This window comes from Chaetomium globosum, genomic scaffold (genome assembly GCF_000143365.1).
Source record: "Chaetomium globosum CBS 148.51 scaffold_3 genomic scaffold, whole genome shotgun sequence".
NCBI lineage: Eukaryota > Fungi > Ascomycota > Sordariomycetes > Sordariales > Chaetomiaceae > Chaetomium > Chaetomium globosum.
This window is the reverse complement of record NT_165978.1, coordinates 3,706,838-3,731,971: the sequence shown is the minus strand read 5'-3', so window position 1 is coordinate 3,731,971 and position 25,134 is coordinate 3,706,838. Positions and strand designations below refer to the sequence as shown.

At 55.0% G+C, this 25,134-nt stretch overlaps 9 protein-coding genes across 9 annotated transcripts; 5 read left to right on the top strand and 4 right to left on the bottom strand.

Annotated features, from left to right (window-relative positions):
• Positions 1–419: 419 nt before the first annotated feature.
• On the bottom strand, positions 420–1,077 carry CHGG_06494 (uncharacterized protein; the record flags this gene model as incomplete). The annotated part of the gene is made up of 3 exons (XM_001222588.1): positions 420–850; positions 905–977; positions 1,030–1,077. 3 exons carry the CDS (start codon positions 1,075–1,077, stop codon positions 420–422), a joined length of 552 nt encoding a protein of 183 aa, XP_001222589.1.
• A 557-nt stretch (positions 1,078–1,634) lies between these two features.
• On the top strand, positions 1,635–2,167 carry CHGG_06493 (uncharacterized protein; the record flags this gene model as incomplete). The annotated part of the gene is made up of 3 exons (XM_001222587.1): positions 1,635–1,652; positions 1,712–2,005; positions 2,066–2,167. 3 exons carry the CDS (start codon positions 1,635–1,637, stop codon positions 2,165–2,167), a joined length of 414 nt encoding a protein of 137 aa, XP_001222588.1.
• Positions 2,168–3,410: 1,243 nt separating this feature from the next.
• Positions 3,411–6,818, top strand: CHGG_06492 (uncharacterized protein; the record flags this gene model as incomplete). Its single annotated transcript, XM_001222586.1, has 4 exons — positions 3,411–3,683; positions 4,102–5,953; positions 6,012–6,515; positions 6,574–6,818. 4 exons carry the CDS (start codon positions 3,411–3,413, stop codon positions 6,816–6,818), a joined length of 2,874 nt encoding a protein of 957 aa, XP_001222587.1.
• A 633-nt stretch (positions 6,819–7,451) lies between these two features.
• Positions 7,452–8,403, bottom strand: CHGG_06491 (uncharacterized protein; the record flags this gene model as incomplete). The annotated part of the gene is made up of 2 exons (XM_001222585.1): positions 7,452–7,542; positions 7,646–8,403. The coding sequence occupies 2 exons, from the start codon at positions 8,401–8,403 to the stop codon at positions 7,452–7,454; spliced, it is 849 nt and encodes a 282-aa protein (XP_001222586.1).
• Positions 8,404–9,203: 800 nt separating this feature from the next.
• CHGG_06490 (40S ribosomal protein S30) lies at positions 9,204–9,689 on the top strand (the record flags this gene model as incomplete). Its single annotated transcript, XM_001222584.1, has 5 exons — positions 9,204–9,223; positions 9,294–9,307; positions 9,404–9,458; positions 9,526–9,601; positions 9,666–9,689. 5 exons carry the CDS (start codon positions 9,204–9,206, stop codon positions 9,687–9,689), a joined length of 189 nt encoding a protein of 62 aa, XP_001222585.1.
• Positions 9,690–10,165: 476 nt separating this feature from the next.
• CHGG_06489 (uncharacterized protein) lies at positions 10,166–11,431 on the bottom strand (the record flags this gene model as incomplete). Its single annotated transcript, XM_001222583.1, has 3 exons — positions 10,166–10,408; positions 10,473–10,898; positions 11,075–11,431. The coding sequence occupies 3 exons, from the start codon at positions 11,429–11,431 to the stop codon at positions 10,166–10,168; spliced, it is 1,026 nt and encodes a 341-aa protein (XP_001222584.1).
• A 580-nt stretch (positions 11,432–12,011) lies between these two features.
• CHGG_06488 (uncharacterized protein) lies at positions 12,012–13,747 on the top strand (the record flags this gene model as incomplete). Its single annotated transcript, XM_001222582.1, has 3 exons — positions 12,012–12,593; positions 12,653–13,281; positions 13,345–13,747. The coding sequence occupies 3 exons, from the start codon at positions 12,012–12,014 to the stop codon at positions 13,745–13,747; spliced, it is 1,614 nt and encodes a 537-aa protein (XP_001222583.1).
• An 818-nt stretch (positions 13,748–14,565) lies between these two features.
• CHGG_06487 (uncharacterized protein) lies at positions 14,566–15,228 on the top strand (the record flags this gene model as incomplete). The annotated part of the gene is made up of 2 exons (XM_001222581.1): positions 14,566–14,707; positions 15,113–15,228. The coding sequence occupies 2 exons, from the start codon at positions 14,566–14,568 to the stop codon at positions 15,226–15,228; spliced, it is 258 nt and encodes an 85-aa protein (XP_001222582.1).
• Positions 15,229–17,000: 1,772 nt separating this feature from the next.
• On the bottom strand, positions 17,001–19,091 carry CHGG_06486 (uncharacterized protein; the record flags this gene model as incomplete). The annotated part of the gene is made up of 2 exons (XM_001222580.1): positions 17,001–18,595; positions 18,650–19,091. The coding sequence occupies 2 exons, from the start codon at positions 19,089–19,091 to the stop codon at positions 17,001–17,003; spliced, it is 2,037 nt and encodes a 678-aa protein (XP_001222581.1).
• Positions 19,092–25,134: the final 6,043 nt, after the last annotated feature.

Below are 25,134 nucleotides of genomic sequence, written 5' to 3'. Positions count from 1 at the left end.
AATGCGGCCAGCAGCCCTGCCAATTGTACCCACCTTGTTTTTTTGAGCTCTCCATCCCAACTGAGATAGCAGCCCTCCATTTGGTGTCAAAGATGCGCTGTCTCGAGATGCGGTCGGGGTACATCTCGGCTGTCCTCGTCTCTGGGTGCCCCAAAAAGATTAAGGTAGGCAAAAGGGTTGGGGGTGCCAGGGAGACGGTAAATATTGTCCCAGTATGCCATTGGGTTGTACGGTATCGGTGCCTCTGGCTTGAACCCAGTCTGGAGAAACATGGCCAGGACTTGGATCTGCCTCGCCTGTGCTTCAGGACCTCTCTTGGTGCCCAGTGTCGCCTTGGAGGCAGAAGTCCATCCTTTATTCCCAATGGCAGACCCAACACTGGGGTTCCACCCCAGCATAGAGCCAAAACTGTTCAGCGTCTATTCAGCCAACCCCCAAGGGCCAGGAGACCAGTTTGGTCCCCAGCAATCTCGAGGAGCCATTCCAAGACATTCAAGGTATCGGGTGCGGATGTCGATAGATAAATGCGTCATGCCACCTCGGATATACATGAGAACTTTCTCCACATGTGGTCCAACCTCTGCTGGCGGCAAGGCTCGGAGTAGCTTGAGGAGTTGTGTGCGCACCGACATGGACCCATCTGACAGTATGGGAAGTAACTTCGTCAAGACGCCCGAAGCTCCAACAGGGTTGTTAGGCGGATTGGCTGAGAGTTGGTTGGTAATGTGAGCCAATGCATCTCGTCTCTGATTGTCCGACTTTGCATTGATGGCCAGAGACAGATTCAGCTTGAATTGTTCTATTGGGTCCGAACCATCGGTTGAGAGAGTCTGTTGATTGACCACAATCGCTATTATATGTTAATAAAATGAGTTCTGCTACGCTGACATTGGTCAGTACATACACTTGGACTTGAAGCTAGTATCGGTGAAATTTGCTGCCTTCGCTTTGGCTTTTCCCACTTTCAGCTTTGCTTTCTTGTGTGCGGGTTAGTAAGTGACCTTCCTTCTTAAATATAGGGGTTCATACCTGAAAGTCCTTCTTCTTCTCCTTCTTCTTTTTGTTGCTAGAGCCCATTATTAGCTCCTCATGAATGACTTGGCTGGCATTCACGATGCTCTCTGGCCGGCCCAAAGGGTACTTCAGTTTGTTGATGCAGGAGAATGGGAAAATTTAGCGGTGTAGCGCGGCAAAAACAGGGGGCAGCGGGGCGCAAGCAAGGTGGACCTACAGTGTCTATCGATGCATGTTACACGGTGTCTGACAAGGTCAAGTTCGATTGACTGGGCTTTCAATCATTTACAAGGCAAGTTAATGTGAAAGGAGGGTAAAAGGACATGGGAAGAACGAGACTTTATATAAATTAAAAATAGTTGGTTTCGCCGCGCGCCTCGAGGTAAACCAGACAGGCATATCCATTCTAAGCCATCAGCGATCGCAACACAGTGACTTCCAGATCCCTAATATTACTTGCTAACCTGGCTTGGCCCCAGGTTGCGCCTCAATGGGAAGGACATTCATCCACACCGAACGCCGCATCATCAGCAGCAGCTTCCACCTGTGTATTCCCAAACTTTCAACTTTCATGTTCAAGCGCCCAAGGCAAAATAAAATTGGCATTCAATAACGTTATTATGTCAGACGCAGCTCTGGTAAGTTGACTTCTGTCATGCAATTTAGGAGTGTTATAATATCTGACTGTATCACTCAGGGCACTGGCCCCGATGCGCTCGAAGAGACTTTGGGCCGTCTTTCCAAAAAAGCAGGCGTGAGGGCAACCATCGCCCTAGACCGCGCCTCGGGGGCCATCTTGAAGACCAGTGGCCAGGTTGGGTCAATTCGGACGGCAAAGCCATCGGGATCGTCGGTGCCCGCCGCTGGGTCGTTTGCTAACGAAAGCGATGGAGGCAGCGCCAACCACGACCAGGGCACTGAAGAATTGGCCTCGATGGTGTGGAATTTTGTCAACACCGCCGGTGGCCTTGTGCAGGAACTTGACACCGAGGTACGTCGGGTTGTTCCGCCCGGGGTCAAGGTTCAGGGCTGACAAGCAGGCACCTTGCAGGATGAAGTAAAACTGTTGCGGTTGCGAACCAAGAAGCAGGAGTTTGTCATCGTGCCTGACGCAAAATATCTGTTGATTGTGATCCACGACACCGCAGCCTAAGCTCTCTGGATCACGAGTCATCTTTTGACAATATTTGGGTTCCGTACCCAGGTACCTTCGACCCTTACCGGGCGGTGTTGATCAGTCTAAACTTGAGCCAACACAACCCAATATGGTTCGCGCTTCGATTCCAGCCAAACCTGCCTCGAGTGAACGCAAACCAGCAAGCGGCGCTCGAATGGGCTCCAGAACTCGGAACTCGGTTTACAACTCGGAAGCACTCTTAGCTTGGGGGTAGTTCTCCTTGGCAGCGAGAAGGAAGAGATGGCTCGGTTTCAACTTTCAGCTACTGGGGTTCGCGTGAAGATGGGGGCCCACCGGAACCGCTTCGGGGGGTGATCCGTCTCACGGGAAATTGCTTGTTGTCCAACCTTTTGATTTGACAAACTTCAAACAACCGAAGCAGAACTGGACTGAAGACTCGTGCTTAGTTATTCCACTTTTTTCCCCATTCGAGGGCGAACGATTAACTGGCAGAGATTGAGTTCGCTGCTGTTGTCAAGCGCCTTGCTCGGTGTCATTGATATAATCCTCCACTACTCACTACAAGGCTAAGGCCAGCACGCATCAACGATGAGAAACCCAATCTGCGCCACGATGCCGTTCCAAGTTTTGCATTGGGTACCAGACTCGAAACAAGTCAACCAAGCAGTGCATTCAGCAGTGCGATTGGCCCTGGCAGGATGACCGGGACGTTTTGGTGGGACGGCTATCCACCCAACAGCAGCGTTGGTGTTGGTACCCGTCATGCAGGACGACTCGGGGGTCTCGACCACACCCTTACCATTCATAAGAACAGCCTTATAAGGTTTGCGAATGATTAGATGCAAGTTATCGTTGGTTGTCTGGCCCGCTCCTCCCCCGGCACGGCGGTTCTGCGATATAACTGACGCCCGCGACAAACTCTGGAAACCCTTCATGCTTGACACGCAAGTCCTTGGTCCGGTCCCTGCTGCAAGGGCCGACCCATGGATCGAGGCTCCATCTCATTTCCATCATTCACACTCATCGGACAATTAACCTTTGCGTCGTTTTATTTCATGCTATATATATAACCCTGCAAGCTTCCGAGTAGTTACTATACATACCTACTTGGCCGCGCTTCCAGGTTCCCGAACCTGCAAGCTGCCGTTTGTCCGTCCGTCCGCCAAAGCTGAACGCAACTTGGAAGCGAGCTTTCACTGAGCCGCTCGTGTGCTTGAGGTCGCGCGGGACCCAATATCGGACGCACGCATCATCGACAATGGCCCCGTTCTCGATGCTGAGGAGATCGCCCCGCAATCGCAAGGGGAACGAGCAACAGAAAGAAGAACATGACGTCAAGACTGAGGGCGGCACCCCAGCGCAGGAAGACGATCAACGTGACAGCAATCGAACCATGGTTGGATCAAAAGAGACCGCCGACGGTGAGATCAAAGGGCGACGAGGTTTCAACAAAGAATTGTTGTACAACATCAGGAATCGACTTACAGGGAAGCCACCCTCGTCAACCCCTCAGCGGGGAACAGCCTCTGAGGTAAGAAAGGTCACCCAACCCTTGCGCTTACCCTCATGCATGACAATATGTCGGTGCTCTCGAATTCGAGGCAACTGCATCATGCGATGGCATTCATTGCAAATGGCCGGCCTTTGCAGTTCGGGCTGGGGAAGGTGCGAGCCAAGCCAAGCCCAGGCTGTTGAAGTCGGGGTTCGGCTTCAAGTCCCGCTCCCTCTCTCCCGTTGTGTCGTCACCCCCCAGAAGGAGCCCGCGTGACCACGGCATCTTCCCCAACGGTTCCTGCACCAATCGTATGAACAGCTCCGGGGAACTTGCAGACATCCACCTAGACCTTTACTGAGACATTCAATGGCTTCTCGCCGCCCAATGTCCCGCTTCAAAAGTTAGTTAACAATGCAATGATTGCCGCTGACTGGTCATCCGCGATACGCTTCAGATCTCGGATACTCCAACACCACTCTCACCACGAACACCGGTCAACCCGAACAAGCCGTTGCCATCACCCCCGCCTCCGGGCAGCGAGCAGACACGGGACCCGCCCGCAAGACCGGTTCTCAAGTTGACTCGCATCATGGCCACTCTGACCGAGTCCGAGGTCGAGAAGCTCTTCTCGGGAGCGCCGCAGTACTTCGCTCGGTCCGAAGGACACTACACCGGCGCTCCACATCCCTCGGTAGCGTTTCCGTGGGACGACGAGGTGCAGATCCGGGACCTCGTGGACCACACGCAGATTGAGGACAAGGCCTGGGGCTCTGTCACGGCTTGGCCGCACATCACTCGCGACGTTACAAGTGACCGGTCTGCCGCACAGAGAGCTTCCGAAGTCAAGCACCGAGCGCACTTTTACCCTCGATGCCGCGAACGACCTAATATGCTGAGCATGTTTGGGCTTGAGAAAGGAAGCTTAGGCTATCAGGCAGCCCTCGAGCTAGCCGTGGCCGATGCCCTGCAGGAAGAACAATGGGGGTTCGAGCGCCTCGAGGCTAGACACCCCGCCGTCGTCGAACAACGCCAGAAAATGCTTACCTCAAAGGACGGTCTCCGTCACGTTGACGAAGTCTTGATCATGGAACAACTGATCAAGAACGGACAGAGGTACGGCGAGCAACATCCACGTGGACGACGGGTTTCGAGCGAACTTTACAACGAGTTGTTCCTCCAAATTCTCCATCCGCCTACAAAGGTGCTAGATCACCGAGACCCCTACAGCTTGTCAGTTCAAATTCTAGCTTTGGTCAAAATCCTCGCCGCGCCAAACATGTGGATCGACTTCTCGCATGTTGAATGGAGGATCCGGTTGGGGCAGCTTTTGTGGGATAACCAGTCAGAGGACGATGGCACAGATGGCTCGTCTGTCAAAACGGGCGATTCGGCGAGCGGCGTCCACGAGGAGCGGTACTGGCTACTTTTGCAGATATTGCTAGCATGCGAGCTTCTCGTCAGACTCGACGCAATCACCGAGGGCGAGGAGCTTGGGGTCGAGAGCATCAGGCCCGCCGAGATCCACAAGTTCGAAAAAGAAGCAAATAAAGCGGTCAAATGGTCGCTGATCCTAGCGCGGGTGTGGCTCGAAAACATCGAGGTCGTTAAGACGGAAGCGAGCGAGCCGGCTAGCGCCGAGGAGAAGCCGTCGGGCTGGCTGGCAACACTGACAAAACGCATGTCGCTCACTCGTGACCATGACTCGCATAGCCACCACAGCCGTGCCCCGGTGTATGCTATCAAGGGGAAACATGTCCGCCGTCAAATTAATGGCTTGGCTCACTTTGCGCTGCGGCTGCGTTGGCCCGAAGCCGGATCCTACGTATCCAAGATAACCGAGAACTGCCGTTCCGTGGTGGACGGCACTCCGCTCAGCACGCCGTTCGCTAGTCCGAGTGCTCCGGATAGCCATCGTTCATCCTACTTTGGCAGCTCGAAAGAGGATACCCAATCCCGACGTCCACCGTCTCGGCGGAAACGGATCTCAGCAGAATTACATTCGTCAGGATGGCTCTCCAAGAGCTATGTATCGGGGTTGATACTCCCAGGGGAAGGGGTCTGCCACTTTCTGATGGCGACTCTATTGGAGAACGATTCAGAGGCTCTATCCAAGCTGGGCCCAATGGCCAATCTGTGTGGTGGTTTTGTGTACTCCGGAAAGAGTTTTTGGAGCACATCTTGCATTGTCGGCCGTGTCTTGGGCGCTGGAAAGGGTGCCGTGGAATGCATGGGCTGGATTTCGAGCGACGTCGTTCCACATGGGCTCAGTGACGGCTGGCTGAATATTGAAGGAGAAGAAGTTCCTGGTAAGAACGAGATCGGGACGGTTCAGCGAGGTTGTGTTGGGCTGACTCAAATATACAGAAGACGCGCAACAGGTCGACAGAAAAGCCCGTCTGTGGGGCAAGAAGGCGGTTGAGAGAGAGTCAAATATTCTGGGGGATACAGACCCCTCCTCTGTACTCCCAGCCGACTTCATCATCCCGTTTGAGAATATTTACCGTGATAAAGCGCCTCCTGTCCTTGACATCGATCTGAAGGTGCTCAACCTCGTGGCACCAGTCGATTCTGTCCACACTACGCCAACCGAAGAATACGAAACTACCCCGGCGTCGGATTCCAGCGGAACTAGCCGACCTTTGAAAATCCGTCGGTACGCTGCTGCTATAACGTTCACAGTGACAGACCTCGACTTGGAGGAGACAAAGGAATACACATACGCCTTGGCAAAAGACATCAACTTTGTAACTGCGCACCCCTGTGTGCCTTCGCAACATGTCAAAATCATGAAGTCACCCTCTAGCCCGACCATCCAACAAGTCGACCTTTCTGGCATCGGCGCTATTGGAAAGACGGCGAGCGTTGTTGGTGAGAAAATTAAGCGTCCATCTAACCTTCCTGTTCGAGTTACACTAACAACCTCCAGGCCACCCCCTACACAAGTACTATACCTACACAGCGCTCCACTTGTCCGAGCTCCTCATTAAGCAGGATTTTTCGCTCGAATCCTTACTTGGCAGCTACTCGTCGACATCCCATCACCGGGCCGAGCCTGACACCCGCCACGCCCAACAAGGTCGCCAAGGTGCTCGTCATCGACTGCATCACGGGTTTCCAGCCACAACCGCAGGAGCACGAGATCCCTTTGTCGCCGGTCCTCAGTCGGACTGATAGCAACATGTCTAACATGCTCTCGCCTACCTCTTCTAACCCTACAGTAGGTGGCGGGGCAGCAGAGGGTGGTATGGAGGGCGCGCTTGAGAGCGCGTCGAAGAAAATGCACTCGGAGACACGGCGGCGACAATTTGGGTCTGATATGGAAATCCTCGCTAGGGCATTTTGTGCCGAGAAGGGCTGGAATGCCTTGATCAGCCGACGTAGGAGGGGATGCCTGGCGTGCGCGATCCGAGAAGCGGGGGCGTTGGGATGGAAAGTGATCATTCGTGTAGATTAAGGTACGTGTTTTTGATTCAACGACCAGTGAAGGCAGGGCCTGTGGTGTCGGAACGGAAGGTGGGTGTATGTGATGACATGCGGCGGGACGAAAAACATATAGATTTTTCGATACCCTTTTAATCTCCGCTTCGAACACAAATATATTTTGCTTGTAATGCGCGTCGTATATTTAGCCGCTGTGATGCTTGAGTTAAGAACCCCAGGGGATGCTTAAAGTACGTGTGCCAAATAGAATGAGCCATTGATTAATACCGAACAAACCGCTCGGGAAAGAGCCTTTACCAATCTCTACCACCTCGCCGGCGGGCTACTGTGATGAATCAGACACGGCTCTCCAAGGGCACCAGGCTACAAATCACCCTGAGCAGACCACTCCTTCCACCCTTTTTTCTCGCCCGGCAGGCGAGCCCTTTGCCACTCCTCCCGCGTAACGTTTTGCCTAGACAGGCATGTCAGCAAACCTACTCATCGTTGCAGACGTTCCAAAAACAAGGGGGTGGGAATGAATGCCTCGCTGAGAGGAAGGGCGTGGGTAGACATACCATTCGGCAACAGGAATCCACCCGATAAATGCGCGGTCGCCGAACCCGCCCACCCAGTAGACCTGCTCGACAACAAGGCGCACAAAGTGCGCCTCGTGGATCCGGTTCCCCGGAAGCCAATACCGCGCGTCGGGGTGCGACTTGACGTAGCAACTCGCTAGCGCCGCGCCGACCTCCCCGTCGCGGTCGTCGCCGCCCTCGATCGCCTCGAGATGTCCCAGTAACGAGAAGCGCGGGAGGTTGGCGGCCGAGTAGGGAAGGGGGATATCGTGGTAATGATGATGGTGATAGTGTGCGTCTTCGGCGGCGCCGAACAGGTCCAGGAAGGAAAACCAGCTCTTTCGTCCGCTCTTGATCCGTTTCGCAGGCGGGTGCGGCGGTGCCCATTGCACGGCCAGGCTCACGTTGCTTCCCGCGGCGGCGTTCTTGAAGGTCGTCCCGATGGCGATGGCCAAGATGGTGGGGTTGCCGGCGTCGTCGGTCTCGCAATCGGCGATGTATTCCATCAGCCCGTACGGCATCCCGCCGAGCCCGGGGGGGCGTCTCTCTTGTGCCGAGGCGTCATTGCTGTTTTTGTCCTCGGGAAACACTGTGGAAAGGGTGCCAAGCGGGGTGAGTGCGAGAATGCGCCGGCCGAGAACGGCGGATTCGTACGATGTAGGGATGCGAAGTTCGTTGGCCGGGGCAGAAACCACGGCGGCAGCAGCTGTTGATGCCGCCGTGCAGAAGATGAGTGTGCTTGCGAGGGCGGGCCTCATGGTGGATGAGTCAAGTATGGGGATAGCTTAGAGAACGGATAGAAAATACAAATTGGAATAGAACGGGGGGGGGGTTCGGCTATTCCGGGCTCCTAGATGGATGCTCGTTTTGAGAGTGCCAATGCCCGGGGGAGGTTGGCCACCCCTCCCGGCGTACCCCAGCAACAACCGCCAGTTCCAGGCTGGGTCAGACGATGCGGTTGTGGGGTCATTGGAGGAACCCTGGCCGCCAAGCAATCTTATCAGATCATCTCTCCCCGCTTTCGCGGTTGGTTGACATGCTTCAATTTTCCGACTGGAGTTTTTCTCGTTAGAGGTCTGTTCTGTTCGTGTATGCGCGACAGACAAATTTTATCCTTGACTAGAGACCTGCGTGCAGACGTAGAGCCATTTTTCTTATGCTTTGAAGGCTGGGGCTGCCATCGGCAATTAGGTGGCTTCCAGGGTGGTTTTAACATAACGTGGATGAGGTACTGTTGCATGGAACTGCAGGGATGTAACTTATCGGGTGATACCATCACATGTCGCCAAATGATGAAAGCTGGAGGCGTTGCTGCGCAAGGCAGAGCGAGACGTTCTGAGACGAGAGTGTCACGTGGGATATCATGTGACTTCCTAAAGGAGCACCCTTGCCGGTCTGAAGCCCCAAACCGAGCCCCGCAGGGCTCCCACAAGTATTAGGTAACCAGGATAATCCGCAGAAATCGCCGCCTCGAAAAGATACCACCCGCAGACTCTTTTCCCTGTCACCGTCCTCTCCAACAAGCCTTCGAGAGAGTTTTCGACGACAATCATCCAAAATGGGCAAGGTTCACGGAAGGTATGGTTATCCAAGGATGATTTTATAGTTATTGGTGTTTGCCTTGATCGCTAACTCTTGCCGCCCACAGTTTGGCTCGTGCCGGTACGTCGATTCCCCGCCAACAACAGTTTCACCGACCGTCGAATCGAAGATTGGGAATATGGTAGTTGTGAAATGGGCTCTGACTGGTACATACAGGAAAGGTCAAGTCTCAGACCCCCAAGGTCGAGAAGCAGGAGAAGAAGAAGACTCCGTATGTGAACCCAACAAAGCCCCGACACGAGCGACCGCGAGACGACCGGGATCTAACAATCGAATAGCAAGGGCCGTGCGAAGAAGAGACTCACTTACACTCGCCGTTTCGTCAACATCACGTTGACCGGCGGCAAGCGCAAGGTTAGTTTGGTTCTCGAACGATGGAGGTTCAGGGCAGGGTAGACTGATGTGTTGTGCTGTACAGATGAACCCCAACCCCGGCGCTTAAGTTACCCACCGCAATTAAGTCAATTCCGACAACGTCCAGCGGCATCTTCAGACAATGTTGATCACGCTGCGGGAATCCTCGTTTGGGGACGGAGGGGGCACGGCCTGGTGATACCCGATGGGTTTGGTCAGCAAGGGGCGACCCCGGGCATTTCGAGATCACCAGGTAGAAGTCATTATGATGACTTTATGGCATGGCACGTCATTTCGCACACTGGGAACGGGAACTGGGTCACGGGCATTTTTGCGATGCGTCTCTTGTACATCCCAACGACGCTTGATAGGGAATATCTCGACATTCTCTGCAAATCCTGGTCTCCTTTGACGTGAAGACATGGTTCTGGATTATCCAAACCTCCGGAAGGGGTTTGTCGATATTTGTGTTCCAATACTCTTCGCCATATATTGCTGCGCTCCGCCTAACATGCCCCGGCGACAGGCAACCCAACAGGAGGATCCAACGCAATGTGATGCAGATTATTTTGGTTGCGGTTCCCCAAGAGCACCCCGGCACCCCATTAGCTCGAAGGCCCACAACCATAGTTTTCGGTCCGCCGGGCTCTCTGATTGTTGCATTTGTTGGCTGACGTCCAATTCTTGTTCCAGAAGGAATCCTGGCCAGTGGTCGAAAACTCGCAGCTTAACCCAGAGCACGAGTAAGACTAGGATAAGCTGTTGATCCGCGAGCTTCATGACACGATCATATCCTTTCTTAGTCAGCTGTAACGAGGTCGGTCAGTAGGTCGCGCGTTGGATGTGATTATTTCAGATGTATCACACGTACCTCCCACGACGACATCTGCGCGGCGAGTAATTGGCCCCCGCCGCGAACGAGCCAGTATGTCGCCTTCGCAGTTTCCCAATTAAAAGGGGTGGTTAAAAAGCGCTCCGGAACCTTGGTCAAGGGATGGAGGTCCATGTACATTGCTTGCTCCCAGATGGTATCGATGTCGGCCAACCTAGGTCTATCCGCCGCGAAGAGGTTGGCGCAAGAAACCTTGAACCGCTCCCAGTCCTTTTCAAAACGAGCTGTCGTATCATCTCGGCCACCGTTTGATGACCACAGCGCAAGGGCATACTCAGCGCGTGAGCGGCCGAGAGGGTTTAGGTGCTCGAGGAGGTTGCCGGGACCGCAGTTCCTCCGGTACCATTTTTGCTGGGCCTCGAGCACCAGGGTGGTGTTGACCCATCTGCAAGCAAGGACGGCGCTCTGCGGTTTTCCAAAGGGAGTTAACCAACTATTCTTCGATTCCCAACCCGACTTGGGTTTCGTATTGAACAAGGAGCATTGCAAACCTGAAAATCAGGGTCGCCTGGAACCCAGTCCGGATCCAGCACGCAACTGTTGCCCAGTGCCTGCAAAAAGTGTTCGTGGGGAGAACACACTACATTTCTGTCGTACCCGAACCAGGCGCCCCAAGTTGGCGCAAAAGCAGCCTCCAGTAGCTCGGTCAGAAATACTGGGGAGGAGAAACGATAGCCGATCCTGAGGCTACTGCGTAAGACGTTGAGGTTCCGGGACATCAGGATAATACGCTCGAGGACCTCGGTCGGCAGTTCCTCTACGGGTGCGGCTGGCCTTTTCGACTTGAATCGTCTGCGACGTGAGCCGTCTTTGCTGTCGCTGCCCTCATCATCGTCATCTCGCCGTCGTTTCGATCGCCGGGCAGGTTCCGGTGGCGGCGGCTTCCATTTCTTCAGCTGACCCGCTTTGCCCTTGACTTTGATTGGGGTCAGTTTCATTGGCGTGACGAAAAGCAAAGATATAAGGTTTATGGTTATCGGACTGGAATTAGGTAGGAAAACCGAGGGGTTGTGAGTTTTGAGTCTGGGGAAGAAATGTCATTCGGACAGCACCTACACTCCGCAGCAAGCACTGCCCATTAGCAGATATCATACCAATTACTTCGTACTGTGTCGTTGATAAAGATCTTCGTACAGTGTGTATGGCAACGGCCGGCGTTCTTAGCATAATAACTCCCACCGCATTATTTAACACAAATCCCTTTTTTGCCTATCCGCTTCTAGAGATGATCCATTTGAGAGAAGAAGAAGAAGTTGACCCTTAGTCCAATAACAATGTGGTATGTACCGAGGTACTTCGTACAGGGATGCCATCCCTCCGTCTATCGCTAGCCGCACACCATGAATGGGCTGCTTGGGCACGGACCAGATAGGGGTGTCCACATCCGACCGCCCTGGCAATAATTCTGCAGGTTCACTTTTTGGTTTCGAACAATTTGATTCGGATCGAGAGAAAGAAAAAAACCTGGGTTGCGACCACCATCCAACAATCTGGAGTGACCAGACCCTCCCGCCTGCAATGCCTTTGGCATTAAAACCAGCAGTACCATCGCGGAGGCTTCTCAGGTTCTTGCGTGCCCAATCCGAAGGCCTTGCCTTTGCCGAGTGTGTTTCGCGCCTGTCGACCCGCCGCCATGCCTGCGTCTGCGCGAGGACCGGGTTATCTGAAGGGTTTATGAACCCCCCAGTAGTCCGTCGCAAACCTACACTACATGCCTCTTTCCTCGGCCTCGATGCGATTCTCCCAAAGGCGCTCACGAAGCAGCGCGCCGCCGCAACGAGCGCCACCAAGAACCAGGAGCCTGCGCCTGCCGGGGGTGCCCATCGGTATGCTTCCTCGCGACAGACGCCCAATGAGGATGGCAACAAGCCGGCATGGCACGAATGGCTTTTTGGGCCCGACTCGAAGAAGGGCGGCGAGCCATTGAAGGAGGGCGACATCCGAGTGCGGTTGGAGGAGGAATCCGGGTCAATCTTCCAGCGAAGGTCAATGACCGCAAAGGCTGCGCTGGACCCGAGGTTGCGATGCACCGAGGTGGACGGGAGTGGGAAGGTCATAATGGTAGACGGTGAGCTTAAGAAGAGCGAGCTGATCGCTAGGGTACGCAATGTTAGGACAAATCCCAATGAAATCCGATTGTTGACAGTTTCGCTCGACAGTATGGCCTCCTTCCGCGCGATCTCCGCAAGATCGACTCGTCCAACCTCCCACATATTCTGGTCCGTCCGTCGGCCATCCTCCTCAACCTTCTCCACCTGAAGGTCCTCATCAAGCACGACCGAGTCCTTCTGTTCGACGTCTATGGTTCCACCTCCTCATACCCCCAGTCAGCGTTCATGTACGACCTACAAGGGAAGCTCCAGCAGAAGCAGGTATCAGGGGCAAACAGCTTGCCCTATGAATTCCGAGCCCTCGAAGCGGTTCTGATGTCGGTCACGGCTGAGCTAGAGGCCGACTTCGAGTCGGTGCGAGACCCAGTCATTCGTATCCTCAGCGACCTAGAAGACGATATCGATCGCGAGAAGCTGAGGATACTCCTCGTTCTGTCGAAAAGGGTCAGCACCTTTGAGCAGAAAGCCAGGCTCGTCCGCGACGCCATCGAAGAGTTGCTGGAGGCCGACGACGATCTTGCCGACATGTACTTGACTGAGAAGATGCACGACTTGGTCAGGGGCGAGGATGATCACACCGAGGTCGAACTCCTCTTGGAATCATATAACAAAGTCTGTGATGAAGTGGTACAGGAGGCGAGCAACCTCGTGTCGAGCATCAGGAACACGGAAGAAATGTGAGTTTTCCCTGATTGCTGAAAAACCACAAATGCTTGTTGATGCTGACAACCCATATCTAGCATCCGTGCGATTCTCGATGCCAACCGTAACTCGCTCATGCTGCTCGACCTCAAGTTTAGCGTCGGCACACTCGGCCTGGCCATGGGCACCTTTCTAGCCGGCCTGTACGGCATGAACCTCGAAAACTTCATCGAGGAAACAAACTGGGGGTTTGGCGCCGTCACTGGCATCTCGTCCATTATCTCACTCATCGTCTGCTGGTACGGGCTGATGAAGCTCCGCAAGGTTGGGCGGGTCAAGATGAACGGGGGCGGGCTGGGTGGTCTCCGCAGCCAGAACCAGTGGTTTTGCGAAGATGGTACGGATGGCTTGCTGGATCCCAGCAACCGCGAGAGGCTGAGGCGCATCAACATGATCAAGAACGCCAAGCAGGCGAGAACAAAGAAGTGGCCCTTCAGGTAGTCACTCCAGACTTCATCTCGGCCAGAGCCTTGGATTCCAGGGGGTGGATACGCTTGTTCTTCTTTTTTTTCCTCTTACTGGGCTCCCTTCGGCGCAAGAGCATGTATCGGATAGACTGGCGTTCGCGGCGAGGGTTGTCTTAGAGGCATGGGTGTTGATGTTGGCTCTCTGTTTGGACTTTTGATTTCGGTCCCTGTACAACAGCGCCTATATTTGGGCACCTTTCTCTTCTCTACCATCTCAGCTCACCACAGGACACTACTACCACCTTTGGGCGCAATACGGAATGATAGATTACGTTGAAGAACAGACCACGGTCCACATGGTTGAATAACAAGGAACTACTGATCCCTATCGCATTCAGTCGGTGCTAACCCTAAATATTCGATGCTACATGGCCATTCAGGTGAAGCCGACTCGCCCGCTCTTGTCACCATGGTCGGAGAAAGGTTACCGCATCCCGTCGATCAACTTGCAATTTGTAAGCAAATGCTTTTGGGGGATTCGGACGGGCCTTCCTTCCATGTTCATATGAATCAACCTTCGTAATGATCATGCGCCTCATCGCTGTGTCACTGACACTCTCAGCCCCGAGATTAAAGACCAATGACGTCGACTTGAGGTTTCAAGATGCATACGTAACCTGCCCCGGAAGACTCGGTCCTTGTTGGATTCACGGAAATGTGGACATTCGTGCGTGACTGTCCCTCCTTGGCCCCCCGTCCCGCGATGTGGATGGGCCAAGGCAAAATTTGAAACGCGTTTCGGCACCATCGTTCAAGAACCGTGTCTGACGGACTGTTACAGCACCGCTCATAATGGGCCCGAAGAAACGTCGGCTGGGAGAATACAATGAAAACGCTCCTTCATCCACCGCCACGCTCTCTGAACCGAGTCACTCACGCTGTGGACCGTCGCCCCCCGGTGTGAGTCAGGAGTATGAACACAGATACCAACAAGGTAAACAAGGGTGGCCTCTCTTGGATACACCATCACATACACAACAGGCAGAAGAGCCCCAATTTACAAGTACCGCCGTGAAACGGCCATTGAGTCTTGGGCCGGGAAGAGTTCCCACTCGCCACCGAAACGCCGCCACGAATCCGTCGACGGCCAACCAGAGAAGGAAAACGCTGACTCCTTCCGCATCCATCTCGCCGCCCCCCTCTCCCCCCTCCTCACGCACAATACTCACTCTGCACTTACCCGCCTCCCCGGGTGATCCGGGACCCACCAGGAGGCTTAGTAGTTAAGAGGGGGAAGACGAAGGGCGAGATCAAGAGCGGGAGAGAGAAACGAGAAAGTATGGGGAAAACATACAGACAGATAGACAGATAGGCAAACTGACAAACGATGAAAGCACAGAAGGGATATCGCACTGTGAGGTAGGCATCAACTCCACCTCGGATCCCGTGACGCTGAACAACAACCCACCTCAACCGCGCCATATTGGCTCAGGGGGTGAGGGCTCTGAGTACTGATTCAAGCACGAAGCACGTGAGACCGCGTGGCATGTCATGCCCGCCACCGCTCTACCCGAGTGAACCACACGAACCCACCCACTGCCCGGGCATGACCGGGACGGCGTGAACGGGGTCCGCATGATGAAAGCACAACTCACTCGCCCACTCACCTTTTTGTCCAGTTCATCACTGGGCCCGGCCACCTCACCTCACCTTACCTTACCCTGGTCTATTAGCGCAGCCAGCGAGCCAACAAAAAACTCTGCAACAACTCACATCCCCCCCCAAGAATAAAACGGGAGACCCAAAAAAAGAGAACGGGAGAGAAAAAAAGGTGAACCAAAACTGACCAGGGGGTAGCTAGTGAATAGTTGGTTGGTTAGTTGGTTGGTGGTGGTGTCTGTCCGTTGGTCCATCCGTCCGTCAACGTCCCGATGACTCACTCCGGAGGCGAGGCGAGACCGGATGCAGAATGGGCCGGCCCAAAAGACCCAGCCCGCTAAGCTGACCAAGCAGGCACACGCCGCCGGGGTCGGTTTTGCTCCTGTCGCTCGGCAACGTCAATTTCTTGTTTAGTGATATTGTTTCTTGCCTTGCGCGCCGAGGGCTTCCGGTCTCAGGAGACTACGAGTAATCCGTTAGGCGATGGTGGTGGTGAGCCGCAGGTCCACTAGATGAAGCTAGACCGTGAATTTCAAGGACAGAGCCACGAGAGAGAGTACAAACATCCTCAGTTCGTTCCAAGAGGGAGTGCCCTTAGAATCAAGCTTCAAAAAAGGCTCAAATCAAGCCATGGCGTCCACTCGGGGCCGGATCCGACTCGTCGGTCGACTGCTTAAAGGCTCTCAATATCTTGCTCAGGCCGAAATTCGCAGCGTTGCACAACCGCGAGACCGCGTCATCCTTGAACGAGAAAGCTGTTTGCTCCAACTGCGTCAAATACTGTAGCTTCTAGCTGTGCTCTGGGCTAAGAGTAGCACGATAACTTGCGTGTATGCTAGCTGCCAAGTTTGGAAGGGATACCTTGATGGGATCCAGTTCCGCCTCTGTCCGTCCGTCCGTTCGTCCGTCCAGAGGATTCCTCTCGAGGGGCCCGAAGGGTCTCGCTTCTGGGGAGGAAAACCCAGCTCAAACTCCGTTTGTGATGCAAAGAAGCCTTAGGCACGGGAGGAGAGAAACCGAAGGTTTTGCGAACTCCTCCCCCTTGTTGCCGGTGCAACAGGCAGGAAATAGGCATCGGCGGCCGTTTACTTCTCTCCGGTGCCTTGGCTCCGTCCATTATGCTCCTAATAAATATCCCATTTCCCCTTCTCGGCATCCGCGAGTAGGGAACGCCGAGAACTGGGCCAGTAACGGTAAAGAAAATGAAAACGAAAGACGGTAAAAAGCAAAAAAAAAATCATCCACCCCACTCATCGTACACAGGACAACAACCACCTTCGCCAAACGATTCAACCAGGATTCCGCCGCCTCCCCCTCCCATGCCGTTTCCCCCCCGAGTCCGGGACCCATGCAAAAATAGAACGTAGCGTGCTTTTCGCCCGTTTCCCTTGGCCACCATCTAAGCCGTCTATGAGCTAGAGGTCTCCAAGGTGGGTATTTGGAAGCAGAAAACTCCATTTGAGATCACCTGCCCTCATCCCTCCTAGAAAAGGAACGATACAAGAAAACAATAGTATCACAAGGGTGGTCCGTGTTGTTGTGAAAGTTTGCTGATATGTGCGAGATGGCGCGGTAAAAGCAATATTAGACATGTTGAAAAGTCGATAGGGTGTGCCAGTAGGGCGCTATTAATTGAGAATCCCCTCCCACATCCCCGGGCCGCCAAATCCTCCAACGGCTGGGTGAAGTGCAGAGAACCTGGGCGCCCGCGCAGCTTCGGTCGAGCAACAGACACGCTTGTAACTGCCTCGTCGGACGGGCACCTGTGCGCGAACCATGGACTCGGGCCAGGAAAGATCGTTCTGCTGGCCGGCGAGCATTTCGCGAACGTCGTCATGGACCGAGTTAGCCCTACCCCGCTTGGATCCAGCCCTCGCTGGCATCGTCGGTCGGGTAGCGCCAGAGCGCTGAAGCTCCTGAAGAGCGCGTGCGGCATCGTCCATCTCGCGTTCCCGACGGCCCAGAGGCGTCTCCAAAGACATCTCGCTGAACTCCTTTCCGGCTGGGACAGCATAGGATTCGGGTGATGATGTCATGAAAGCCTCGTGGTCCTCGGGGACCGATGCGATGGTTGGCCGCAAGCTCACCCTCTCACTGCACAGCTTCGCAGACCGGTATCGCGCCTGAACGTCCAACTTGGACGACGGCGCGGTGGCGGAGGAAGCCGAAGAGATCGAGGAGGAGCGTGAGAGCCTGGACGAATCCGAGACCATTGACTCGGGCGAGGATGCGGTCGAGACCGAGTTGGCGAGCGAGGAACGACGAGTCACGTAGCTCATCGGGGATGACGTTGCCGAGGGCGGCCACCGATCAGTGGCCTGTGCCGAAGTGGACACTTGAGCCATGGCAAAGCCCATCGACGAGCTTCTCCCGAGAAGAGAAGACGCGGCACTCGCTGCAGGAGTACCGAGTCCGCTAGCCTGGGGGGTCAAGCGCGGTGTGGGGAGGAGGCCGAGAGCCGGAACCAAGCGGCCGGGCACATACGCCATCGACGGAACGGGCTCCATGATGGTAGGGATACCACGGAACTTCGAGGCTGAGCGAAGCTCACCATCGGAAGCAAATGCGACAGTAGGTTCCGCGGGAGGCGTATAAAGGGACCGCGGGGGGAGGTCTTGAGTGGGCGTCATAACAGGCGACCAAGTGGTCAGCTCAGCCAGGTTGTCGAGCTCTGGAGATACGTTCAGGATGATGCGCCGGAAGTCATCGCATTGTCTCTCGTATACCAGCTGGGCAGCCCCCCCGGGGGAAGGAGGCTGGGTCGGCGTGAACTTGGACACGCAGTCGGCCCAGCGCTTGTAAGTCTCCTCGGTAACGTGGAGCTTCCAGTTGACGGCAAGGAGGAAAGCCATCTCGTTCTGGTTAATTTCCAGAGTGTCAAGGCCAGAGATCTTACTCCATGCGCGAGCTGAATAATTGCGATCCTGGAGATACTTGGATGCGAGGATGAGGGCTGCGAGGAACATGCGACGCCCGCATTGGATCGCCTGGCTAGAGCGGCAGTCGTCGGGCTGCTCCGTGGTGAAATCGTAAGACGGAACATGCGACTTAATCAAAACCAGGTAGTAGAGAGCAACCTGCAAGGTGGAATAGCTGGTCCGCGAGCGGCGCAGCGTCTCCTGGATGAAGGTGCGAAGTGGCAGCACTGCCTTGTTTCCGCTGTCAGGGCGCGGAGGCACCGACGAGGTGGGCCAGATCGCTTCCACAACATGGGTCGATGTATCTGGAGGGAATAACATTGAGTAAATATCCTTGACGGCAGGCGAATGTTTCTTACCAACGAGGTTCTCGACGAAGCTGAGCTTGCGATCGGACTGCCGCACAAGAGAAGGCGGGCGTCCGGTGCGCGAAGTCGCCGAGGTGCCGGTGCGCCGAGGGTTCTGACGGAGCTTGGTAGGGTCGGCTTCGTTCTGAGATTGGAGCTGGGGTTTTACCCAGGGGTCATGCAGCTTGACGACCGGTTCGCAAGAGCTGCCGAGAGAGCTGACTGAGGTTTGCGAGGAGGCCAGAGGTTGAGAGAAGTAAAATGAATCGCAAGAGTCGGAGTAGGATGTCGGGGCGGTCGAGATCGAGTCGTCCGAGTGCTGCGAAGACACATCGGACCAGAAGGAGGAGGAGGAGGAGGAAGATGCCGAAGTGGCTAATGACAGGTTATAGGGCGCATTGTTGCGGGTGAGTTGGGCGAAAGGGGTTGGTTCGTCGATGGCGGCGGACATCATCTTGTGTTAAGGAGGATAGAGGCGCGTCCAATGACTTCCAGTCGCCGTCACGCAGTGTCTACCGGGAAAACCGAAGAGGGGCTGAACAGATCGTGAACCTATCGAGATGCTGGTTCTGCGACAAATCGTAATGATTGCCGCAAAACCGGAAATGTCGAAGAGGAGAGCGGGCTTCTAGAGCTGGGCGCAAGAAGCCGACTTTGCACGAAAGATCAGACCGGTAGACAGAGCGGGGACGGCGACTGGTGTAAGTACAATGCTCTCAAAAGGCATCGTGTGTGTCTTTCGCTAGGACAAGCGGAAGAGTGGTGAGGTTATATGGTGGTTAATACCTTACCATACGGGGCGTTGAGGAGCTGGGTTCGTAGAGGCGACGACGTGTTTTTTTGTCGGGGCAGGCAAGACGACTGACTAGTTCGAGACTCGGGATGACGATATCGCGGCAGGCAGTGTGCGGCTTGGCTCGGGATGCGCGTGGGCTATGCAGGTACCATGTGTGTGTCTTGTGTGTGTGTCTGTGTGCTTTGCTGTGTGGTGAGACTTAACGATGTCGTTGCAGCAAGGTCGTCAGCCGCATTTAACGACGGGAACGTTGAGTTGCTATCGGCCTTGGTAGGCGGCGATGTGACTCCTTGGTGTGAGAGGGCGCGCGCGTGGCTGTTTGGGCGACTCAGATAAGGTCGCCGGCTTCGGGTGACCCCTTGTTCTCGATGACTCTTCCCGCTGTGTGGCGAGGGTCCAGGTAACCGACACTTGCCGCTGGCTAAAACCAGGTGGCCCCAACTGTCAGGCGTGGAGCGCTTGTGTGGTGTGACCAGTCCGGCGGGAGCCTGAAAACGGGTCCCTTTCTCTTTTGAGGAACGCAGTGGCGGTTTTGATCGGGTCACCGGCGTGGTGTTAGAAGCCAGGCGGGAAAAATGAGTGATGATGACCTGGTTACCCTGCTCGCTTTTTTTCTCGCCTTTCTTTGATGGGAGGCGGATTCCTTGTTGGGGTCGGGTTGGTTGGGACCGGGGGGGTGGTTTTCGAACACCACCAGGTGCGAAGCTGAGAAAGCTCGTCGTCTAGGTTTTTGCACAGGCTGCCGGGAAAAGAGAGGGTGCCCGTTGGTCTGTTTTCCTTTGTCGCAGCGGGCAAGTGAATGCGTCGCGAGAAAGGGAAACGTTCTAGACAAACAAACTGGCAATCATTGGGATGTGGAACGGGATGAACAAGAAACCGGGATTGCAAAAAAGGGACTGGGACCGAAAAGAAGTGCGAAAACGAAGAAGGACGATTTGAAAAATTGAGAGGAGAGAGAAGATACACAGATCTCACAAGCTGACTACAGTAGAGCCGCTTCTTCCTAGATCTTAAAGTTGAGCATCGTGACGGCTCGATGGGGGGGAGGAAGGAGAATGAACATCTCGGCACGGCACTGGCTTAGTTTTGAATGGGGTGCGCCGGGTCCTTGATGCCACGGGGGGTTTGCCAAACTCGGGCCAAAACGCTGCAAGCAGCCCACAGCCAGGTCTGCACCACCGACTACCCCCCCCCCCAACCTCCACACACTCCTCCTCCTCCTGCAGGCCGTCCACACCTGGTCCCAGCCGTTCATGACAGTCAGCGGTGCGACATTGAACGCCGCTTGGCAGGATCCCAGCACCTAGCAAAGCCCGCACCCAGATTCCATACGGGCGAAATGATGGCAACTGCGTCGGGTAACTTTGCGCTCACGTTTTACAGAATGCAATGTCTCGTTTTATAACGCTTTCGGCTCTCTCCCCTCTTTCTTCCTCTCCGTCCCGACAGTTCCAGCAGTTCGCGATGGTCCCGACAGGCAACGTGGAAGGAGCCAGTGCCTGCAGGTGTCATGTTTGCCAACAGGCACACCGTCCTTCTCGAAGCCCCTCTTCTACCGCCATCAATCTGCCGGGTCGGCACCACCTCACATCCAGACACACTCATAGTTTCAACTCGCCCGGAGGATGGGAGAAATGGTAAAATCAGCGATGCCTTGATTGGCCAAGCTGCTGCAAAGCGGCGGGGTGGGTTGTGTTGTGGTGTGGCCAGCTCGCTCGCCAGCCCGCACACAAAGGCATATCACCCCTGTCTAGCGTTTCTTGGTTTCCCCAAAGTGGTCTAGCCTGGGAAGAAGGCACAGGTGCCCTTTTCCTCGTCATTCTCCGTCGCCCTCGCCGTGTCCGTTTTCTTGGCTCCGGCAGTGCCCCAGCGTTTTGCATTTCAGCCAGCATGAAGTGAGTTCGGGGGCAGTGGCTTCCGGGACTTGATTGCATCATCGGGGGTCGGCGTTGAGACGTCGTCTCCGATGTTCGTGAGGCCTCAAGAAAGTCTGAGTGCCCGGGCTCGTGTTAAAACTTCATTTTTGTGAAAAAGTTGAGTCACTCTCAGCCACCCAGTTGATGAGCTTAGTCACCCCCCTCCCCCCCCCCCCCCCAACCCCTGGCAGGCTGAGGGAAGTGAGGGAGTGTTACGAGGCGGCGACACAGGCGTGACTGGTCTCGGAAATCTCGAGAGCGCGAATCGCCACAGCCGGAATTGGCTGTAATTTGCGCCACTCAGGAGAATTCATCCCATCGTGCCAGTGCTTGCCCATCCCTCTTCCCTGCATTGCCCGGTGAGTCCCTTGCGTCCTCGAACGCCTCCACTAATAACAAAGCTTTCGGACGCAAGTTTTTGAGACGGAAAAAGGCTGCGCATGACGAACCTCGGTGCTTGCTTGGCCATCATTACCTAAGATGACGCGCCGAGCGAAGCGAGATCTGAGAACTTGACTCTGACCATGAGCGACGGACGATAGGACCAGGTAGCCAGTAACTATCCTGCAGCCTGCCTCTGCCTTCAGCGCCCATCGTCTGGTAGCCGCGCGACGGCTTGCACGCCCCGAGTGATCGAGCCACTCAAGTGCGCCTGAACCTCCGGAGAGGAAGTGAGTGAGCGTGGTCTCATCCATTGATTGAGTGGTCTCGTAGCCGTTTCAGCTCCGCATGTCCACTGAGAATGGAGAGACGGATGAGTGCTTATCCGTATTTCGAAGAGGCTCCGGTCCGTCCGGGCGCCGTCTTCCAACATGATACATGGTTAACGCCGATCGCATGCTGAGGCCCCAAGTTGTGCGACTTCCCCCGCAATGCGGGCAGGCTGTGTTCATGGGGCGCGCCAGAGCAGCCCCTCTCATTGCCTCACACAGCCCAGCCCGGCGCATCACCAAGCCCGAGTCCACAAAGGCGCAACCAGGGTGACCGGCGACCGCGACGCTCTCTCAAACTTTGGGAGTCAATCCGCCAGTCACCGTGTCGTCTAAAGTCCGGCAGACGCGAATGTCTCCTGGGCCGAGGTCTCAAAGTTCACGGCCATAGTTGTTGTTCGCGTACATTTTCCAACCATACTTTGGCTGAGATCAGAATCCTTCGAATCGGCTCTCCTGCCGCGCGCATCCTCACCCCCCGCGTCGAACTTTTGGAAATGGGTGTCTGGAATGGGCCGCATCAAGACTCAAATATCGAAAACGGTCTCAGAAATGCCTGTTCATCCAATCAAGAGGCCCTCAATGCCTGACCCCGCTTTCGGCCCGTCACCAGCTGCATGGCCTGCAAATTGGTTGTGCTATTCATGGGTTCAGCCAAGTCGGTGACGCCTTGTGCAAATGCATGCAGAGCAACCCAACATCGAAAACGACAAGTGACGGTGTCGTTCCTGTATCCATCAGTGCCATCCAACAAGGCAGACAAGCAATCTCTGGCTCGTTTGGCTAGCCTTTGCAAGGCCTTTTGTCTCGCAGTCTCTGGTGACTGGCTAAGCGCAACCAATCGTTTCTCCCCGATCTGGCCTTGACCAGGGGAGACAGCTCAGCCCAACTCAAAAGTCCGTCCCAGCAATGACTCAAACCAAAATTTGCCTGCTTGAGAACTGCCAAGGACAACCGCGATATCGGACCACGTCGTTCATGGCTGACTTGCGAGTTGTCAGTGGGCTGGCTCATGAGACAACCTGCACCAATCATGCCAGAACGTAGTCAGCTGATAGAACAATCCTCTCGGAGGCAAGAAGGCTGAAAAAACTGGTCACGTTGTCATCTCGATATCCGCCGAGGCCCAGGGCAGTTTACTTGCTTCACGAGTGCACCGGCTGTCAAAGTCATCCGGCAGCAGCAGGTTCGCTGGGGCTGTGAAAGCCGCTCAGCTTCCCGAACCCGGGATTGCTATCTGGGTGGTTGTGAAGATGGACAGGTCTCAACGGAGTTGAAATAAGCATTGACTGTCCCGAAACGGCTACTATCTCATCTCCATTGGCCTGACGCCGGCGTTCTTCGGCATAGGCAGGTCTCATGCTGAAAGCTCACCGAGAGGTGGGCTGGGGGTTGCTGACGATGCCGGCGGTGGCGGCGGTTAGATTGCTTCCAGTGGTGACGACGATTAATAGAATAAGAAAAAGAAAAAGAGAGAAAAAAAGAAGGGTTCTCCTCTTTGGTTCTCACCCACGAGATGCCCAAATCACATCATGAACTCCGGCGAAACCCGGCCAACCAAGTAGCTCACTCACAAAACAAGATTCCCTTTGCCCCGCGTGTGTTCGTGTTCGCCTGGCAACTGCTGCGTTTTTCAGGACGCGGTGTGGGAAGGATTGGGGGGTCCTTTGCCCAGGCAGCAGCACAACCACCCCACATCCGTGTTTGAGAATATCATCGGCCGCTCTCCAGCCTCCTCACCACTCAAGGAGGATATTCATTCCGTGTCATCGTCTCATGACACGGCCGTCATCTCCCCGGTAACACTCATCCTAGGCCGGATAGCCACGCCGCAGAAAAGATCAGTCAACCGGGTGAGCATGTTGACCAGTATGACGGCAATGACACCTAAGACCCCTGGTTAACGACAGTCCCAACTTCATCCGGCACTAGCAGCACGATTGAACACGGAGAATTCGAGAGCCCATATGTGCTTTCGCCGCTCTCTCATCACTGAGTCAAACACATGACGATGGACTCGCGATGATTCACTTTGAGTTATCCTCAGCGTGCGCACGGGGATAACCACCCCTCTCCCATCACCAAACCAAAGGCTTCACATTCCTGGCCACGAGCGAGCGAGAAAACAGAAAACCGAAAACCGAACTGGAAAATCTCGGCTCACATCCCATTTCACTTCACTCACTGTTCACCTCTCACCCATAACCGGGCCCGAGCGGCTAAGCAAGTCCCGTTCACCGTTCACACTCAGCGCCGCTCACCCCTCGCGGCACAGCCGCCAAGCACCCACATCCCGATGAGGCACAGACAATCGAGCGGGTAGGTAGGGTAGGCAGGGTAGGTAGTTACATACGGACAGGTAATCCCGTCGGACTCAGCGCAGGGAACAAGCGTCCCGAAGCAAGCGCAAAATGCAAATGCAACGCACGGCGCAGTCCGAGTCTCGACCAGACCCATCCACACCACGCCTTCCGGTCCCGTTGCAAGGGGGATGGCGAGTGAGGAGTGAACGGTGAGGCGCATCATCGTCCCCGCCGGCCGCTCTCGGAGGCAAAACATGGAAGGGAGATTAGGAATCATGGGACCGCGAGAGCCGATAATATCCATCTCTTCGCCTTTCCATCCGTCGGCGATTCGCAGCGGTGAGGTCAAGTGGGATGTTGGTGGAGTCATGGACAACTGTGTCGTAATCATCAGCTGTTGTTTGTGGCTCTTGAAGCGGGCCAGGCCCTCGTCGTCATCCGAACTCGAGGGAACCGAGGACGCATCGTCGAGAAAGGCATGGCCGAATCCGGTGGACGCGAACGTGGACGTAGTATTAATCCCCTTCCAGCTAACCAGACACGGGCACACACACGCGTTGGTTTGACAACAAACACGTGGTTAAGCAACGAGAGAGACTGCATTTTCCCAGTATGAGACCATCTAGTTTTACATGACCTAGGTTAAGATCACACGGCACGGCGTTTTGGTTTTCGTTTTAAGCCTGCCCATGCGATCCATCTCCGACCACCCGAGAAAAAAAAGAATTGGTTGCTAGACACAAAAACCACGGCCATCGAGAAGGTAGGCCTG